This window comes from Paroedura picta, chromosome 5 (assembly GCF_049243985.1).
Source record: "Paroedura picta isolate Pp20150507F chromosome 5, Ppicta_v3.0, whole genome shotgun sequence".
Classification (NCBI taxonomy): Eukaryota; Metazoa; Chordata; class Lepidosauria; order Squamata; family Gekkonidae; genus Paroedura; species Paroedura picta.
Genome location: NC_135373.1, coordinates 8,603,349 through 8,624,723, shown reverse-complemented (window position 1 = coordinate 8,624,723; position 21,375 = coordinate 8,603,349). Strand labels below are relative to the sequence as shown.

General features: G+C 49.3%; 1 protein-coding gene across 2 annotated transcripts in view; it reads right to left on the bottom strand.

Annotated features, from left to right (window-relative positions):
* Window positions 1-21,375, bottom strand: part of LOC143837004 (igLON family member 5-like) — a 162,538-nt gene that overhangs the window by 17,884 nt on the left and 123,279 nt on the right. For both annotated transcript variants that reach the window (XM_077336393.1, XM_077336394.1), the window contains exons 4-6: window positions 16,022-16,141; window positions 13,779-13,910; window positions 4,059-4,179 (exon numbers count right to left, since the gene is read on the bottom strand). In XM_077336393.1, coding sequence (XP_077192508.1) covers window positions 4,059-4,179; window positions 13,779-13,910; window positions 16,022-16,141 — 373 coding nt within the window. The remainder of the gene's footprint in view (window positions 1-4,058; window positions 4,180-13,778; window positions 13,911-16,021; window positions 16,142-21,375) is intronic.

Sequence of the window (21,375 nt, the reverse complement as noted above, 5' to 3'; positions counted from 1 at the left end):
GCCAGGGATGGAGATTTTGTAGGAGTCAGTCATCCTCAGACTAAGCCCCCCTTTTGAACTCTCATGTACAGCAAATTACTTGCCAGTTTTCACCATTTGTAAGGGCAAGGGACTGGCAGAATAGGCAGCCGTTCAACAGGTAGAGCTGGCTGAAGCATGGGGGTGCTGCAGTGCTCATTTCCACTGGCTGTGCAGCCTCTTCCAGGCATAGATTCACCACCTGTTGCAAAGTGGTAACTGTACACTCAGATAGATGACTCACGGGAGGATCCAAATGTTTCCCAGGATTTGCTATTACATTCTGTTTCAAGCTGCAGTTCTAAAACAAGGGAGATATCCAGTTTCTTACCTGCAGAGCGGTTTGGCTCGCTCTGCTCTCCCTGCTTCCATTAGCAGCTCTCTCTCGCATCAGCTCTTATTAAAGTTCACTGATTGATTTCCCAGAAAGAACACCTGGAAGATCATCACCCGCATCCCAGACATGAGATTCTGTTTGTTTGCCATCGGGCTGCAGCCAACCTATGGCAACCTCATAGGGATGCCAGCCCCCAAGTGGGACCTGGGGATCCCCTGGCTTTACAGCTCATCTCCAGGTGACAGAGATCAGTTCCCCTGGCAAAACTTGCTGCCTTGGAGGGGGGACTCTTCAGCATTATACTCCACTGAAGTCCCTCCCTACCCTAAACCCCACCTACTCCCGGCTCCGCCTCCAAAGTCTCCAGATACGTCCCAAGTTAGACAGATTGGGAGTGGGTGGCAGTGGGCTGTGTAAGTGCTTGGCTCTTGGGGCCCTTTCTTGAATGCCCCAGGAACTACCGATCGCCTCTTTGGGATTGGGAGGCAAATTTCCTCCAGAGATTCTGGTTTTTGGGAGGGGGAGGGGCAGAAGGGCATCATTTTGGCATGAAATTGGAGTCCCTGTGGGTGAGCAGGTAGTTGTGACTTGCCTGCGTAGGGCAGGGGGTTGGACTAGATGTCCCAGGAGGTCCCTTCCGACTCTATGATTCCATGGTTCTATGAACGGAGAGCTGACAATTCTAAGAGTTGCTGTAGTGACCACAGACTTCTGCAGTGGTCTCCCATCCAAGACCACTCCCAGATACAAGCCTGTGCTAACCAGGTCAGGGCTAGACATGTGATAGCTGCGAGTGCTTAGGTTTACTGCACATGTTCTGATGCATCCTAACTTCTGTGACTCCTTAGTACTTTCCTATTCCAAAGAGCCCTGGGACTGGAATGAGACACCAGGGCTGAAAGCCACCGAGCTTAGACATGACACCCTAGATGTGATTAAGTCATGGATCTTAAAAAAACAACAACAACTTAGAAACAGCTTTGGTTTGTTTATTATCTGTAACCGCTCCTGTGGAGCGGTAGTAATAAAACAGTAAGGGCTAAAGGGGAGGAGAAAGGGCGGGCTCTGTCCGGGATAAAAACTCGGAGGGCCCAATCAGGAGCTGCAAAGCCCTCCGAGTGTTACTCCAAGTGTCCCTCTGAGTGTCACTCCAGGTGTCCCTCCGAGTGTCACTCCAGGGCCAAGCGGCCAAAGTGCGGCTCCCCATTGGCTGGTTGGTCCGGCCTCGCCTGGGCCAGCCGGGGAGTCACTGCTGCAAGGAAGAAGCCTTCCCTGAAGGTAAGTCGCCCGGCTGGCTACCCCTCGCCCTTGGGAAAGGAGCGAGGATGCTGCGTCAAAGACACGCTGGCCCCGCTCCTTTCCCACCCCGGGTCCCTTCACCCTGGGGAAAGGAGCGGGGACGGGCAACGAGGCCGTGGCCTCGGGTGGTGGTGGGGGCCCCCCCGAAAAGGCTTCGTTCCAGGGAAAGGAGCAGGCCCGCTGTGTTGGAGATGCGCCAGGCCTGCTCCTTTTCCCCAAACGAAGCCGTGGCCTCGGGAACGAAGCTGCGGCCAGAGGCTCATGGGAGTTGTAGGCCATGGACATCTGGAGAGCCACCGTTTGGCCACCCTTGTGCTATAGCAACATGTCAGCTTATGATTTAAAAAATTTGGACCCTACACCCCACTTCCCAATGGCAGTGAGGGGATGACTGCCAAGAGGAAGGGGAAGGGAAATGCAGGGAAACCCACCACATGGAAACCCAGGTCCCATTAGACTGTAGGAATAGCGGGAACCCCCACAAGCCCATCTCCAAGTGGCAAGCACCCCCATTTGTTTTTAGGGTGTTGCTGTGTGTATGTGTGCGGGAGGCTTGCCCATTTCAGGCTATTGATTTCTGGAATATTTGGAAGCATTTGGGGAGGGGAGACAGCTCAGCAGGGAGGCCGTGCCAGAGCTCCCCCCTGCAGAAAAGCAGCCATTTTCTGCAGGGGTATTGATCTCTGGAGTCTGGAGATAAGCCGTAATTCTGGGGGATCCCTAATTGTCTTTAAGTACAAATAAACCCTCACAAGATTCGTCCCCAGGCCTAGCGTGTCAGCTGCAACTAAACCCCTGTTCACCCATTAGTCCTTTTCTGGGCTTCCTTCCTTTCAGCCAATTGATAGTGTGCCTTCCAGCCGATCTCGTCTTAACCAACTGGCTCATGGATGATCCTTCGCCGTGTCGGGTTTGACTCCCCCCTGCCTTTTCACACTCAATGCTCAACGCCCCTCTGGCGCAGTTTCCTAATCAAGTAACGACCTGCGGTTTCTCATCAGCAAACGGCCTGGCCGCGAGACGGCCCCTCCGAGACGCGTAAGAGGTTTGAACCGTGAACTTTTATCACCGAGCTGACAGGGGAATGCGGCGGAAAAGCAGCCCGGAGGCTCTTTCGGAGGTAGCTGCAGTCCGCTTGGACGGCGTCGGTCTCCGATCCTCGAATGCAGCTGGCACAGAAAGGCGGGGAAATGGGAAGCGTCTCCCGATTTCACCGGCTCCCGTCAACGTCCTCAGCAAAAAAACCAAAAAGACCAACTTGATTCTTGTGGCATCATAAAAACGATCTTAAAGATGGAACAGCTATTATTTCAAGCACAGGTTTTTGTAGACTGGAGAAGGGAACGGCTTTTAGTATAAGACTGTTTCTATTTTTTACTTGTTGGGCTTTCCCACTTGCAAACTGTTTCCAAACGTTATTCTCTGACTGTTAAACCATACAGAATATTCACATTGGATGATTGCCCTTGGAGATGTCTCTCAGTAAACACTGTCGGGGAACAGGGCCTGTGTTGCAGACTTGTTGGCCTCCAGGTGGTTGGCTGGAGATCTCCTGAGATTACAACTGATCTCCTGGTGACAGAGATCGGTTCATCTGGGGAAAATGCCAGCTTGGGAAGGTGGATTCCATGGCATGAAGCCTCAATGTCCCCTCCCCTACACAAACCAAACCCTTCTCAGGCCCAGGTATTTCTCAATCTGGAGTGGGCAACTTTCTTGTGTTGGTCTGCGGCAGAACATCTAGATTCGAATCCAGTAGCACCTAAGAAACCAACAAGGTTCTGGGGCTCTGAGCGTTTGAGCGGAGAAGACAGAGAAACAGTGGGAAAGGGGTGCCAGTTTCAAAATGGAAAACTAGAACAAGGTTTTTCAGCAGCCAGCTTAGAGATTTAGGGCCTGTCCACACTATATGGGCTTGATACCGCTTTAATAGAGCCTCTTGTGGCGCAGAGTGGTAAGGCAGCCGTCTGAAAGCTTTGCCCATAAGGCTGGGAGTTCAATCCCAGCAGCCGGCTCAAGGTTGACTCAGCCTTCCATCCTTCCGAGGTCGGTAAAATGAGTACCCAGCTTGCTGGGGGGTAAACGGTCATGACTGGGGAAGGCACTGGCAAACCACCCCGTATTGAGTCTGCCATGAAAACGCTAGAGGGCGTCACCCCAAGGGTCAGACATGACTCGGTGCTTGCACAGGGGATACCTTTACCTTTACCTTACCGCTTTAATGGTCATCAGAACCCACAAAGGTTTCTGGGAACTGTAGTCTGCCAAAGGCGTCTCCCTCCTTCCATGGAATGCAGTACTCCAGTTCCCAGGGTTCAATGGGGGAAAAGATTGATAGTTGATTGCTACACTCTTAGCTGCATCAGGCATCCGGGATACCGAACTAGGAAAGAGAGTGACTTACTGCTTGTCGTCTTTGAACCACTGGAACTCTGCAGGCGGCACAGCCATGGCTTCGCAACGTAGCAGAGCTGGCTTTCCCAGCATGGAAGGAGAGTCTTTGACATCAGTGATGGTTGGAGGGTCTGGAGAGGGTGAGAGAGAGGGAGCAGAGAGGCGTGTTAATGGAAGCGATGGGGCACCTCTACCTTGCAGGATAATCTTCCTAAACAGATGGCTTGCACACAGGCCGCCACGAACTCACTGAGCGTACCCACTTATTTGATCCCTTTGGTGGGAGATGCTGGGGATCGAACCTGGGGCCTTCTGCATGCCAAGCAGATGCTCTACCACTGTGCCACAGAATGCACAAAGCTATCGATCATCATAAAACTGGGCTAAAATGAATAAAATGAATTTCAATAGCGATAACTGTAAAGTTCTGCATTTCGGTAGGAAAAAATCAAAGCATCATTATAGGATGCGGGAGACCTATCTTGGCCATAGTAAGTGCAAAAAGACCATGAACTGACCACAAGTCAGCAGTGTGACTTGGTGGCTAAAAAGGGAAATGGGATTTTAGGCTGTTTCAAAAGAAATATAGCATCCAGATTATGTGAGATGACATTACTCTGCTTGGGTTAGACCTCATTTGTAGGGCTATGTTCAGTTTTGGGCACTACAGTTGAAGAAGACCGTAGACAAAGTGGATAAGAGGGCAACAAAGATGGTGAGAGGTTTGGAGACCAAGACGTATGAGGAAAGGTTGGGGGGGCTTGATCTGCTTGGCTTGGAGAGAAGACAACTAAGAGGTGATATGATAACCATCTTCAAATACTTGAAGGGCTGCCATAGAGAAGATGGAGCAGAGATGTTTTCTGTTGCTCCAGATGGTTGGACCTGAACCAATGGGATGTAATTAATTCAAAAGAATTTTCGGCTCAACATTCGGAAGAAGTTCCTGACAGAGCGGTTCCTCAGTACAACAGGCGTTCTCGGGAGGTGGTGGGTTCTCCTTCTTTGGAAGTTTTTATGCAGAGGCTAGATAATCATCTGAATTTAGGCAGATTGTACGTGGGTGGGCAGAAGGAATTGTCTGAGCTTGGCTCTTGTGGCCTTCTTGCACACCCAGGAGAATGTCACTTTGGGAACAGAAGGTGAATTTCTTCCAGACCAGACTGGCCAGGGATTTTTTTTTTGGGGGGGGGGATAATCTGGGCATGGAATTGGGGTCACTGTGGTTGGGCAGGTAGTTGAGAATGTCCTGAATTCTGCAGGGGGCTGGGCTAGCTGACCCTGGAGGTCCCTTCCAACTCTATGATCCTCAGTATGGTCTACTGGGAGAGGCTCTCCAGGGCCTTTTTTGCCACTTCCTATCTGATCCTTTTACCTGGGGATGGAACCGGGAACCTTCTGCATTGAAGAATCTACCACTGAACCATGGCTTCCCATTTTCCCATTTTCTAGTGCCCGTTCCCAATAAATCACTAGTTTTACTATCCCCATTGTTGCCTCCAGCGGAATTCCTAGTTGCAATTCCTTGCTAGAACAGTTACTGTTCAGATATTGGCATCCTGTCCAGTATTTATTAGTTAAATTCATGGCATCTCTACTGATAATATACATGTACGAAAAGAAAGAAGGCACTCTGGAGCACACAGCCCACAGTTTGACTGAGGTACATTTTGAAGAGTCGATAATCTATTATGGGACATAATGATTTGTGGAAGGCTTTTAACAAAATTAACAAACACCTTCCTGCCTTTTAAGTGGCCGGAAGATTTAGGGCCTGTCCGCACGGCAAATCTAAATGGGCTTCATACCACTTTAATGCTCCTCAGATGGAGTCAAGGTTTCGGCAAAGTGTTATGTGGCTGGGATGGCTGAAGCGGGGAGCCTTGATTTGAGAACTGGGGTGTGCCGAACACACCTCTGCTTCCAGGTGTGAAATGTTAGAGCAGGGTTCTCAATGTTTTTGAGCCCGAAGATACCTTCAAATACTGAAACAGGGTCATGGGCACAACTGCAAAATGGCTGCCACAGGAAGTAGAGCTGACCATCAAATGTCAGGAAGTGAGGTCATGAGTAACTGTAAGTCTTCAATATTTCAGGCCATTTCTAATGCATATATCCTCTACTATAAGCTGTGGCTCTCCAGATGTCCATGGACTACAATTCCCACAAGCCCTTGTTGGCAAGAGCTCATGGGAATTGTAGTCCATGGACATCTGGAGAGCGACAGTCTGGCCACCCTTGCTCTATTATATAATTAGCTGGCTGGGCTGCCAATGACTCATTTTTTACCTAGAGTTCCCTTCACAATTCCACATGCAATCTCCAATTGGCTGCCTGCTGCCATCTCTTTTGCATTGCGGGCAGAGCTTCAGCCCCCTCCAGCTTCTTAAAGCAGCACTCTGGCAGCCATGTCAGATAAGGGCAGCTGGCTGCTCCTCTATTATAGATCAGAGTGAAAATGATGGATCGAGGCTACAGGTTGTTAAGGATGCACAAGGGATTCCCATAACCTGGGGTCAGGGGAACTATGGCAGTGAGAGAAAGGGTGTTGAAGGAAGGGGCTGGAGATATGGATACACTCAGACACCTTCTAACCATTGTCCAGTCCCAAGAAAGGTAAGAGGCTAAAGGAAGCAACCTTACTCCAACACTGATATTGTACAATGCCAGGTCAATTAACAATAAGAACACAACTCTACAGAATTATTTTGAGGAGCATAAAGTAGACCTGGCTTGCATGACAAAGATCTGTGAAAGGGAAGCCAAACATACCATCCTGAAAGGCTTGCCCTACCAGGCTTCTCGGTCCATCAGGCCAGGGGTGTGTGTGGCCATGCTGATGCAGGTGTCTTTCTCCTACTACGCACTCCCAGTGCCAATGATCCCAGGCACTGAATGTGTTGCCTGGGGTGGGACTCAGTTGAGACGTTGGCCATCTGGCTGGTGTACCGCCTGCCAAACTCACTGACAGATGCCCTGCTGAATTTATGGGAGGTGGGCGCTCCTTGGGCATTGCAGTTCCCCGGAATACTTTTTCGGGGAGGGTTCAACGTCCGTGCAGACGAGCCTTGCTCTAGTCCAAATTCAGAACTGGTGTCTTCCATGGCAGCACTAGGGTCCTTGCCTATTTGATACTGGTCCTGCCCATCAAGCAGGCCACACCCTTGATCTGTGGTGCAAGGACAGATGTTGATCGAATGAGATTGCACTGATGCACTGAGGTTTTAACTATATGGGGGTGGGTTTAAATAGTTTTTAAGGTTTTAGTAATGTTCACGGATGTTTAAAGAATTATTGTTGTGTCTGATGCATTGCTGTTGTACACCATCCTGAGCCGCTGAGCATATAAATCAAATAATCAAATAATATGAAAAAGGGCCATGCTCAGGTCACTAGGCCCTGAAGAACCAGATCTGCATTTCCTGTGTAGGTGGGGGGCAAATTTAGGCCCGCCCACAGAGACTTATGGATCTGACTGGAATCCTGAATACTCTGCGGGACACAATGCCTCTCAGCAGCAAAGGTGATGGGCAAAACTGGCTGTCTTCCACCATTGATGAGATTGCCTCCTGGTGCCCTCTCAAACCATCTGAAGCAGGCTGCCTGGTATATCAGGTAGCTACTTGGAAAGAAATGAGATCCGAGACCACTAGAATAAATATAGAGAAAAACTCAGGATGAAGCATCAAGAACTTCATATAGGATGTTCATGAGATGGCAGTGAAAGTGCCAGCTCACTCCAAGCTCAATTATTTAGGGTCATTCAGCCGCTGACAGCCCTAGATGAAGGGCACCAAAATAGTAGGCAATTGGCTTTTAGCTTTGAGGTGTCGGTGAACTATTTTGCAGATAAAATCTTGACTCGCTGCCACCATCTTCCCCCAACTATTAATATGATAATGGAATTAGATGCCCCCTAGGCCATCTTTGGGGTTGGTTTTGAGAACTTCAGGGAGTTCATACAAACTGAAGCAGACGGGATGAGGATGACCACCTGCCCTCTGGATTCCTGTCCCTTGTGTCTCGTAGAAACGAGCGATGGGAAGACTGGGAAACCTCTTCAGTAAATTATAAAACTGTCCATGTACAGTGACTTTCCCGAGGAGCCTAAAGGAGGTGGTGATTTGCCCTTTATTGAATAAACCATTGCTTGATCCGCAGTACCCCGCCAGCTACTGCGTTGTCTCACATCTAGTGTTTCTAGGGAAGGTGGCTGAACGGATGTCTGCAGATGAATTGCAAACATACCCAGAGGACAGTTCAGTCCTGGACCTATCCCAGTTTGTTTTCCCACCCAGCCATGGGGTGGAGATGGTTCTGGTCACTCTGACAGATGACCTCCAGAGGCAACTGGACCTAGGTGGGTCAGCACTGCTCGTGTGGTTCAGCCTCATGGCAGCGTTTGACATAGTCAATCATGAGCTTTTAGCTCTCCAACATGTTGACATGGCTGGCCTTTTTCTTACAATGGCTGACCTCTTTCCTTCAAGGTCAAGGACAAAGAGTGGTTGTTGGGGAGGAGCAGTCGTACCACTGCAAACTCCAGAGTGGAATAACACAGGGTGTGACTTTCTCCCCAGTGCTATTTGATATCTTTACGGACCCTCTAGCACAGTTGGGCCAAGGGTGTGAGCTAGGGTCTCACCAGTATGCAGGTGACACACAGCTCTATCTGCTTATGGGCGGCCAACTGGATGCACCCCCGGATGGAATGGACAGGAGTTTGGAGGAGGTAGTGAAATGGGTTCAGAGAGCCCCCTGAAACTAAACCCCCAAATGACAGAGGTCCAAAGGCTGGGAAGGCAGGGGCCAGAAGAGGAAGGGAGACCCCTTGCCTTGATGGGGTGCAATTAACAAAAGGTATAACAAGATAAATAGGATGGCTTCAAAGTGAATACAAACTCAGAAAAAGAAACCTACCCAAAGGCAATACAATAAACTTAATGCTATCAAAAACAAGAATAGTCTCTCCTTATATTTTCTTTCTTTTCTTATTCCTTTATTTGTCGGAACTTTTACCAGAACGGCATCCTGGTAATGTCCGTTTTCAATGAAAAACAACTTTCCTCAGTGGGAAGTCCTCCAACTGGTCAATTTTCAAATGCAATGGACCTCTACCCAATAGCTTATTATAAACTAGTAATAATATACAAGTGGCCACCAGCTCTAAGAAGTGTGGGGAGAAACGTGTAAATTACTATGTGCAATCAACAACCTCACACTTCATCAGGAATTTGGGGTTGATCTTCAATGCCCCCCTATTAATGGAGGCACAGATCACAAAGGTAACCCATCAGGCATTTTCCCATCTCCACCAGGTGAAACCAGCAGCATCCTAACTCGAGGATCAGCTCGGTATCTGCAACGGTCAACTAGAGACCACAGAACACACCTTATTTGAGTGCAAGCTGTATGATCATATTTGCACAGGTGCATTAGTACCAATGCTTATAGAATGCCCTCGCGGCCTGAGAAAGCATCACCTGCAACTATTGCTATTGGATTCAAATAATTTTTTAACTAGCCAAATAGCAAAATTTGCATGGCAAGCTTTAAGAACTAGGAAAGATTGGGGCACTGATGTATAGCCATTACAACCTTGCCGATAGGTCCACAGAACTTCTTATGTTATTTTGGTTAGTAGCTTTTATGGTGCGTCTCTTAATCTTGTTTTTTTGTTTTATATTTTAACAGTTTTAATAGTTCTAGTGCTTTCATGCCTCATTTTGTTTTGGGAAATTAGCCAGTGGCATTTAATGCTTTTTAAAATGTTGACATTTATGGTTTAAAAGTTATTAAGTTTTACTGTTGATGCATTTCTAACCTTTCTTTATGTATTACTTAACCTTTATATAAACTGCTATCGTACAGCAGTGCGTCTGAAATTTTGGTCTAAATCAGGGGTAGTCAACCTGTGGTCCTCCAGATGTTCATGGACTACAATTCCCATGAGCCCCTGCCAGCAAACACTGGCAGGGGCTCATGGGAATTGTAGTTCATGGACATCTGGAGGACCACAGGTTGACTACCCCTGGTCTAAATGACTGTAAAATAAAGATTGCTTGATTGATGGAGCTATTCAAGTTCTGCGGGACCTGTAAAACAGCACTTTTCCACCAGGCCTAAGGCTGAGGCCAGGGCAAGTAAATAAAATCATTTGGGCCTTCCCCCTCCCCCTCCCTGCCGTTTCCCCCCCCCCCCACAAAGGGTAGCCTGGAGAGGTAAAGGCAGGAACAAAGCCCAAGATATGGACAACGGGGAACTCAGTTTTACTGTTTTATCATCCTTATTAGAAATGTCGTAGTGATTATAACTATGCTCCACACCACCCCCAGCCTGACTTCGGAGGGGCGGTTTACAAATCAAATAAATAAAGCCTCTGCCAGCAACTGATTGAGGCAAGACAGAATCAGAGTCCGGTGGAACCTTTAAGACCAACAAAGATTTATTCCAGGCGTGAGCTTTCGAGTTCAAGCACTCTCCCTCAGACTAAGAACCGACCGTCATAACAGTGGGAATATATAAGCAAAAGTTGAGGCAAGGAACGCGTTTTTGTCTGCCTCTGTGCCGTGTTGAGGGGCGGCCATACCCGCTGGTCTTCCAAGGGGGGGGGTCTGAGGGTGTGCACATGCAGTCCTTTGGAGGGAGCAGGCATGTGTGTGTGTGTGTGTGTGGACCTTTCCCCTTCTGCCTAACCGCTGGCTGACAGGGAGGCTACAGAAAAGCCCCTTCTCACTTACAAGCCTGCAGTGGCGCTGGCCTTGGTCCTGAAGGGAAGCCGTAGCCAAGTCATTCATGTCTCTCTCCCCCCTTCACTCCCACCAGCCCACCTCCCGCCCCTTCCCTTTCAACGTGCCTGCCTCCTTTCACAAAACTGTATCGCAAGGTCCTCTTCTAGAGCCTAGGACACCTTTTCCTGCCGGAAAAGAGAGCTCCCCACCTACACCTTATGTAGCCCTCGCTGTATTTTTTATCCACAATGCGTCTCGTGATTAGTTGTTTAAACATTATCTCGCCTGCACACAGCTTATCTTCGGTCACGCACAATGCCATGCTAAGAATACTTTCCTGGCCGTAAACTGAAGATGCCCTGCTGTGGAAAAGCCTTGCCCACTTTATAAATACAGTTGGGCAGCACCAGGAAAGATCTTGGTGGGTGCCCTGGCATTCATGGGCGCTATGTTGGGAATACCTGGGTTATAGGGCATCCTTAGCATGCTAGATATGTGTTCACATGTGCACATCTGTCCATTTCACAAATGACAACAGGTAAGCACTGGGTCATGTCTGACCCTTGGGGTGACGCCCTCTAGCATTTTCATGGCAAACTCAATACGGGGTGGTTTGCCAGTGCCTTCCCCATGACAACAGATACCTGTGGGCATATACTAAGAGCCAATGTGGTATAGTTGTTAATGTCCAGGAACAGGACTGGAAAATTCTGTATTCACATCCCCACAGGCTATGAAACTTTCTCAGTGACTCTGGGGAAAATGCTCTCTTTCTTTCACTCAGCCAAACCAACCTCACGGGGTAGTGGAAGGAAAATGGATGGTGAATTAGGTGCATTGTCCTCAAGCTCCTGGAGAAAGGGTCAGATCAACATTTACTTAATATTCTCTTTGTTAAATATGTACTCAAAGGCATAAGAGTTCACTCATAGTTATGAACAGCTCAAAATCTATTTATTTATTCGTTTTTAAATACTGCCCTCCTCTGAGGCTCAGGCTTAGAATCAAAGAGCTGAAAGGACCTCCAGGATCACCCATTCCAACCCCCTGCTTTTGCGCTTGCAGTTCCGGAACTGGTAGCAAATGTTCTGCACATGGTGGCATTGTATCCATCTGCACACAGGGATGCTGGCAGCAATGTCACTGATCCTCATTGGTCCCCTGTCAAACGACGGTCTCGGTTTGCACCTTTTAAAGATACCTGTTCAAATTCAGCCACTAGTAGTTATGCGGAGTTTCTTAGGAATCCCCTGGAATTAAAGCTTCTCTCCAGACTACAGAGATCAGTTCCCCTGGATGAAATGGATGCGGACGGAGGACTCTAGGGCAGGCGTAGTCAACCTGTGGTCCTCCAGCTGTCCATGGACTACAATTCCCATGAGCCCCTGCCAGCGAATACTCCATGGACATCTGGAGGACCACAGGTTGACTACCCCTGCCCTAGAGTCCTCCCTCCACATCCAAATGCTGGCAGGGGCTCATGGGAATTGTAGTCCATGGACATCTGGAGAACCACAGGTTGACTGCCCCTGCTCTAGGGCACTGTACCCAACCTAATGAGTCCCCAACCTGGATCTGGCAGTTGAACAAGGTGGAACTACCAACCCTAATGGTTTGACACATTTGGTGAGGGGGAGGAATTGCAAAGAGCGGTTGGTGGCTTTCGATGCTGAAAATTGTAAGGAGAAGTCACTATGGGGCAATGTAAGGGCAGATGTCAGAAAAATAATAAATAGGGACAGCTGAAGTGCATGAGTGTGGACAGGTCCAGAAGCGCCTTGGGAAGGGAAATAAGAAGAAGAACAGTCCTGAGCAGATGACTCCAACGAGCCAGAGTCGGCACTAATTTTCTTGGCAAGATTCAGGTTGAAGACAGACGTTAGGTTTAAATAGGAGAGGGTGGGAGATTATCAGCTGCAGGTTGTGGTGATCTTCCCTGCCCGATTCTAGGTCTTCCTCCTCCACCCACTACCATGGCACTGACGGGTTAAAAGCAGCAAGCTCTCTGCAAATTTCTGCTTTGTTTTATTCCACCATCTGCCCCACATGCTTACCCGCTCTGACATTTGTTCCGAATCATCTTTTCTCGTCCTAACCTTTTATTCGCGATTCATGAAATCTGCTCCAGGGAGGGAGCCTAGCCAATCAGCCCTGGCAGCATCCAGATTCTTAGGAAGGGGAAGGCATTGACCTGCGACTGACGCAAAGGCTGGCCAATCAGTCCTGTGCAAAACTTTTCATTTCTTTTGCTTTAACCGCACCCCTAGTCCTCATTCTTGGGAGCAATGCAGTAAGGATCGTGCTTCGATAGTGATCTCGCGGAAGGAATCATGTGTGGCCGTTTTCACCATTAAAACGTGCCAGGCACGACTGAGCATCACAAACAGTTTGGGCTCCCTCTCTCTCTCTCTCTTAAAAGCAAGTTTCATTCCTGTGTTCCATTTCGGGGGGCTTTGCGAGGCCTAACGAACGAACATCTTTGCAGCTTTTGCAGTTTCTTCCTTCAAGGTACATTGTCTCAATTCAACAAAAGATTAAAATATCCTACCCTGGTTTTTCTTGGCTTTGCTTTCTGATCCTGTGCAAAGCATAGGAAAAAACAAGTCAGCCTTCAATCTCAGGAGGGAGAAAAAAAAACCCTACTTATTTGGGAGGGTCCGTTTGTCAATGGCCGGGGACCCCCTCCTGCCTCACACTGCCACAAGTACACATGCTGCCAGAGAGTTACACAAACTGGCCGCAGAAACCCTGAAAGGGATGATATGGGTACCCTTGTTCTCCCCAGGCGTTAACGCCATCGTGGGCGGAGTGAAAGACTTTAGCACCACAAGTGAAAATGTCAGGATAGCCAATCAGGGATCTCCCGTGGAATGATTATCTTAGCTCCCAGGACTAATTTCCTGTCTTGTGCCAGACACTCTCAACAGGCCCCAAAGCCTCCGATAAAGTTTAAAGGAGGCGAGAGGTTGGATCATGGAGGCTCTTGGGAGAACACTTACAATTGACAGTGATAGGAACCCGTTTCCTGTCCGGTATCGAGACGCCGTTAGCCGTGATGCACTCGTACTCCCCGGCCTGCTGTCGGTTGATCTCCGTAATCTCCAGATATTCCCCTTCGCTGGTGAATACATCTGCGGGGGAGGGAGCAAGGGCGGGGACGGGGAGGAGGGCCGGGGCCAGCAGTAGGGAGACAGACACAAACACAGACTTACACACACGAAAACACATACGACAACACAGCAGTTATCAACCCTTCCTGCACTCAACGTCTGCCTTGCACTGTGTGTGTCTGTGTGTGTGTGTGAGAGTGTGTGTGTGTACAATGCAGGCAGTATGTTTTAGGAGCGGGAGGGTGTCCTAGGCAGGGATGGCCTATTACCCACCAATTCAGCAGGAATTTAGCCTGCACGGCTGATGAACTAGCAAGCCAAACATCGTGCCAACGGGTAGCCTATCAGGGACTCAAGAGACCTGCTTTTACAAAATGCGAAACCTCCGGAAGTAGATCAGGCCACAGCACAGGCAGCTGGTGGCCTGTGCTCAGCTTGTAGAGTTGCCAACCTCCAGGTGATGGCTGGGGACCTCTCCCAATTATAACTTGGTCTCTAAGTGACGGAGACCTGACCCGCTTTCCTCACAGCCATTAGATCCCGCAGGGGGCAGGAGACCTTCCTTGGCCTGGGCCAAATTGGACCACCACAAAGGTTTTAGATTGGCATTACACACAGCTTCCGTGTGGCTGTGTGGGATGTAAGTCTGGCCTGGGGGACTCAGGCCCAAATCCGTAAAAATAAACTTCTTGTGTCAGTCAGCCCAAAGATTCGGATCGGGAGGCGTTGGGTCGAAGGCAGCTGCTGAGACGGATGGGTCGGCGTTGAGCCTTTCCTGCGTATGTTCTTAACCAAGACTGCAGGTGGCAGACCCTGTCCTAACAAAGGGCATTCATGCTCTGCTTTCCTAAGAAGGTGATGATGCAGGCATCATGCAAAACCAAAGGGAATCTCCCCCCCCCCCAAAAAAAACCTTGTTGTTTTGCTCATATACACATTTACACGGATTCACGGAGAAATCTACAGGCTTGGACAGGAATAACTCACACTGTCCTTTAGCTGAGTGGTGCAGCTGAAGCCATAAATTCCGACAGGGACAAGGAGAAGCCCCACATTTGCCATTGCAAACTCTACTGAACTTGGGGAGTGATTCTCCTAAAGATTTCTCCCGTGCGCCACCAAAGTTTCACAGGCCGGCAGGATAAAAAGAGAGGGAGATCAGGTGTGTGTGGGTGTGTGCTTGTGTGCTGATACCACATGGGTGCACAATGCCGGTTCCAGCCCCAAACGGGAATTGACATCATTACACCAGGCTGGCACTGTAGGATTCACGCTACAACGGGGTTGCCAATCCCCAGGTAGGGCCTGGAGTCCTCCCACTATTACAATCGGTCTCCAGATGATCAAGATCAGTTCTCATGGAGAAAATTTGAAAGTCCATCTAATTCTGTCAGGATTTTACTAGGTCCACCTAAGGCTTTTTTACCACTGTGAAACCCCTGAAACGTTTTTCAAGTTTCGAGAGCTCCCAGAGGTGGTGCAATCGTGCAGAAGATGGTTGCGATTCATAGCTGAGGAGATGCCCACCCGGGGCTCCTCCCGGCCCATCACTGACCCTTTTGGGAGGTAGGGGAGTTGACATGACCATATCGGGCCATATCGCCCGATAAATGTTTCATAATTATTTTAGAAATATATAAAAATTAATTAACTCCTACCCATTCAGGAAATCCTTGAAGGGCTGTCAAGAAACCCCGGCTTTAAAAAGCTTGATCTAAGGATGAGAAACTCGCTTTAAAAAAATAAAGAATCCAAGGAACTCAAACATCTGAAATCTACAAATGTTGTCCCCTTTAAAGCAGGGGTAGTCAACCTGTGGTCCTCCAGATGTCCATGGACTACAATTCCCAGGAGCCCCTGCCAGCGTTCGCTGGCAGGGGGCTCCTGGGAATTGTAGTCCATGGACATCTGGAGGACCACAGGTTGACTATCCCTGCTTTAAAGGATTTCTGCAGCAACGTGATGCATTTTTTTGGGGAGACAAATCCTGCTTTGGACACAAGTTTTGAGCCAACTTCAGTGCTGTTTTTTCTATGCCTGCCCTCTTTCATTCTCCCAACAATGAAACAGTGCGTAAGGATCTGTCAATAGGGACCAACCCGATCCCCCCTCCCCCCTCCAGCCTCCCTTACCTTTCAGCTGCCGCCAAACAACCGTCGGCTCTGGCTTCCCTTGGGCTAGGCAGAGCAAGTTCACGTTGCTTCCCTCGTTAACGGTCACCGCAGACGAAATGTTCACGATCCGAGCTGGGACTGCGGAGGTTGGAGGAGACAGGTGGTGAGTATGAAGGTAGTCCTGGCCTCCCACCACCGGGGGGCGACGTTGTCTCTGAGGCAGCACTAAGCACTGATTGAGACCCTTTCCATAGAGGCAGGCCACTGGGCTGTTTACGGTGCAATCCTAACCAAAGTGACCCCCTTCTAAGGCAGCTGATCTCAGCGCGATATACCCATGCAAGCGGGTTCAGGTTCATTTCATTCATCGTGGGGAGAAGTCCAAATGATCCACAATGCCAGAGAATCCTTTCAAAATGCCATTTTAATGACTGCAGCCTTAGAAGGGCTGGCCCAGGGTCATGTCTGAAATCCAGTGGCCACCCGGAGACACACTGGGTACTGTTTTTTATGCAATCAGAATAACACACATTCAAATGAGGTCATTATCTATTTAACCACTCTGCACCAAGTCGGGTAAATATTTATCCAATCAACTGAAGGCTTGTTTATCTCTTTAGTCTGCCCATCTTCAAGCACATGGTGTGTGTGTGTATGTGTGGACATCTTCCCTTTTCCGGGCCAGCTTCCAGGGACTTTCCCCTCTCCTTCAGGCAAGCTGCCCAGGCACCTTGCAGATACAAAGTTCACTCTCTATTTTTGAATGGCAGGATGCTTTACAAGAGGGAAAACCCTGATGGTCATTCTATCATGCGGACCTAGAAAGGCGTACCTCTCCTTAGGATGGCCCAGCTACTCTAAGATGGCCTTGTTTGGTTGGGCACAGCTCTCCATGGTCTCAGGCAAAGAAATGTCTTTCCTTAAACAGAATCAGGGGGTTGAAAACAGGTTGGAAGGTGCCTAGAGGGAACTTTTGACATTCTGCAGGGCCTGCAAAACGGAGCTCTTCCACCAGGTCTATGGTTGAGACCGGCTATGCTCCCTCCTCCCACTCCTGTACTAAATTTTGGGGGGGTTAGTGGGTTGCAGACCACCATGTTTTTTTTTTTTTTTAAAGTTTTCAGGAGTCTGCTTATTGTACATGGATGGATGTCTGGAATTGTTTAATGGAGTTTTAATGGGGCTTTAAGAATGGACAGTTGTAACCTGCCACTAGCCAGATTGGGAGTGGTGGGCAATAACAATAACAACAACAACAACAATAATAATAATCCCGTCCAATCCCCTATGCAATCCAGAGCAACCTAAAGCATTCCTGGAAAATAGCCTCTGTTTCAAAAACACCAAGGAGCGAGAACCCTCCACACCCCTGGGCAACTATTACCCGTCCATCTAATTGTATAGAGATTTATTTTATGACCACAAAGTTTCCAATCCTTTCCTGTTCTAGAAGGACACTCTGGGCCCCACTCCTCCATTTTCTGTAGGGGAACTAGGGTTGCCAGGTCTGGCGAACCAGTCAGCTGGGAAGGGTGTGTGTGTGTGTGTGTGTGTGGATTTACCGGGAGCAGGGAGGCAAGAAGCCTGAAAAAAAAAACCATGACGTTTCTACATCAGCCAAAAGTGACATCAGGGGGAAGTTGATGCTCTGGTTTGGGGGCAAAACTCTATGGTAGAGTTAGCTTCTTACAAGGGTTGGGAGATTGCGGAAGCCTGAGGCGGCCCCTCCCCTCCGCTGGCTGCCTTGGACTTCCAAAGAAGAAGAATTGGGTCTTATATGCCGCTTTTCTCTCCCTGAAGGAGTCTTAAAGCGGCTTACATTCACCTTCCCTTCCTTCTCCCCAAGACAGAGAACCTGTGAGGGTGCTGGGGCTGAGAGAGCCCTAATATTACTGAAGAAAAGTTGGTTCTTATATGCCGCTTTTTCTTTACCTGAAGGAGTCTCAAAGCGGTTTATAGTCGCCTTCCCTTTCCTCTCCCCACCACAGACAACCTGTGAAGCAGGTGAGGCCAAGACAGCCCTGATATTACTGAGAAGAAGAATTGGTTCTTATATGCCACTTTTCTCTACCCGAAGGAGTCTCAGTGCGGCTTTCAATCGCTTTCCCTTTCCTCTCCCCACAACAGACACCCTATAAGGTGGGTGAGGCTGAGAGAGCCCTGATATTACTGCTAGGTCAGAACAGTTTTATCAGTGCTATGGTGAATCCAAGGTCACCCAGCTGGCTGCATGTAGAGGAAGAGCGGGGAATCAAACCTGGTGTGCCAGATTAGAAATCCAGATTGATGCTCCTAACCACTACACCAAGCTGGCCGAGGTGCGCCAAAGTGCCCAACCCTCTTTCTTACCGTAGAGTATTGCCCCAAACTGAGAGTGTCCCCCCCAGACACAATGTCACCAACATTCCTACGTAATTTCTGGGTGACGGAAAAAAGTGTTTTTTTCTGGCTAGGCTTCTTGCCTGATGGGAGTTTCCCCCCAGTTTCTTAAACTCCTGAAACTGGGGGAAAGGTACCAAACCAAGGGAAACTGGTCTCTGTCAACTGGGAATAAATTGTAATTCTGAGAGAGCTCCAAGCCCCACCTGAGGATTTTCATTCCTATTCTGGACTTGGTGAGTCTCTCTCTCTCTCTCTCTCTCTCTCTCTCTCCCTCCCCCCCATTTCTTTGTGTGTGTGTCTGAACCCTACCTGAGCCGCTCCAGGGAGCAGAGAATCCCAGGCAAGCCTTGAACTCTGGCTTTTCTCATCTTAAAACAAAGCATCCTTAAATTATGTAGAGCCTCTGATGGATCTCACATCCATCGGGGGCTAAAATGAGTTCAGGACTGTTCTTGTTGCAAGCCGCATTCCCCCTTGCAGCCATCATTCCGGATTTCCACCTCCGTGGCTGGCTCTCGTGCTGACACATTTCTTTTTATTTCATTCACACTTCCCCCCCCCCTGACTGATTGAACCATGTTTGTCTCTCCCCACAATGGCCATTAGGATTTCTTTGAGCCGGAGTGACCGATTCCTGCCTGAAATTCCTTCGCAGGGGTTCAGGCGGAGGACGCTGGAGCCGTGCGTGTGCATGCACATGAGTGCCAGGGAAATTTCCCCCAGCACAAATTGAATCTGAAAATACTGGAGGTTGCTTTAAAATTCTCTGTATTGTCAGCAATAATCAGAAACATGGAGATCATTTCCACTCCTTATGACTTTATGGGATTTCAAAATGTATCGCTCCTCTGTGAAACAGGAATCAGGCGTAGGGTGTAATCCTGAACAAGGCTAGAAACCAGGCTAGCCTGATATCATGAGATCTCAGAAGCTAAGCAGGGTTAGCCCTGGTTAGTATTTTATTTGTTTCTCCATTCCGCTTCTAGCCCACTGCTCCTGGCCGGTAAGCTTGTGGCGGCTTGCAACATAAAATAATAACACAGCAGTGAAATACGTAAACCTCCCAACCCACCTCTCTGTGCCAGTCATTCCCCCCGTCCCAGACTGCCACATATGTAGGGAGATTACCGTTGGGTATATTGGAGGGGGAGCTAAGATCTTCCTTCCACCCAGCTTCAATCAAACGCCTGGCGGAACTGTGTTAGTTCCGCCAGGGCCCACAGCTCTTCCGGAAGCTCCTTCCACCAGGCAGGGCTGAAAAGACCCTAGCCCTGGTTGAAGCTAGTTGAACATCTCATGGGCCAGGGATCTCTGGGGATGGAAGACCACCAAGGGAGCCCAGGTTGCTATCCAGAGGCAGGCAATGGCTAACCACACCTGAAAGCCACCAGCCCTGGAAATGCCATAGTGTCAAACAGTCATATTGGAAGTTCTTAGAGGAAACAAGAACAAGGCATGCAGAAAGATGGAAGTTCTCTGGCTGGTCACCAATGAGGCATCCGCCAAGGGAGCCTGTGACACGTTGTGAGTCCACCCCGGCACTGCGCTTGCACGGCAAATCATGAAAGCGCCACCAAGCAGGTCTTGAAAAGGGCAGGAGGACAACAGGTCAAAAACCCGGGTGCAGCGTCCTGGCAGCAAATATGTCCAGATTCTCCAGAATACACGAGTGAGTGAATAAGTTCTGGAGAAAACAAGCACGGGAGGAAACACCGAGGGATTCCACGGTGAAGAATCATTTAGGGGGGTGGGGGGTTAACAGAGATGGACCGCTTCCCCTCCGGGGGAGGTAGTGGCCCCTGGAATATGTATTAAAATAATAACAGGCTTCTGCAAAAACATTTTGTAAACGGCTGCCCCTCCTTAGAAGCAGGTGCCTTTCCGGTGCTGCCTCAGCACCATCCCCACACTGGGTCCCTTCTAGGTTAATTCCCGATGGTTGTTTTCTCTGCCCCAGGCGGAAGAGCCCCAAAAAAGCAATTGCCTTTTTCCTGACTGGTCCTAATGATCCCCATTGTCTGCTCTGATAGATTTGGGGAGGGGGGGGGGTGACGTCGGCGACAGCGAAGGATGGAGCATCTGGGAACAGCTGTTTCCTGACACCCAGGCGGCTGCGTTCCGGCCCAGGTCCAATCAGCTCCTATTGTACCAGTTTTCTCAGCTCCAGCAACCCTGGGGAAAGGGAGGGGGGGTAATTACGGGGTGGATAGCGTTGCAGTTCTGGCTTTTGCCAATGCTGCAGAAATCCTGGAGGCGGCTGAGAATCAGCAAAAGAGCCAGAAGGAACGAAGGGGGGACTCTGGCTGTTTTGACAGCCGGCGAGAAATTCCACGGCCGGGGCAAAGTGTGGCCCTATTCCAGGGGGGATGTTTATAGGCAAGCACTGACCGCATGCAAAGACAGGCTGGGATTCTGCGCTGCCGCCATTCAAGGAAGTACAGCTGGCCATGCTAAGGCGAAGGCAGTGCAATCTACGAAAATGGGCTCTTCTGCAACGGGAATTCAGAATTCATCAATGTCTGGATTCGAGTAAACCATCCGGTCCAGCACCCGACCCGACCATCATCAACCAGAAACCCATGCGCTCCCTGTCTGGACACTCCTGGAACTTTGTACGGAATGGAGCCATTTATTTCTTGCCCTCCTTCCATCAAAGCACGGCTCATGGCGGGGAGAAGGTTTTCCTGAACGGCCTCCCATCCAGTTCCTGTCCAGATTCAGAAGTTCTTTGGCTCAGCAAGGGGGCAAACTATCATGTGCCTTTGAACTAAGCCCTTGAACCCGTGAAAAGGAGAATGGGTGTACCCAACACCTTGCCGAGTCCCAGGTTACGCCAATCCTTATCCATCCATGGTTCCTCTATATATTTGTGAAACAGCCTGGGGGGTGGAACGTGTCTGGTTGCCCAAGTTGGAATAGGGCCAATCAGGGTGCAGCTAGCTTTGCTGGCTGCACACTGATTGGCCCTGCCCCTGCAGCTCCCACCCTTA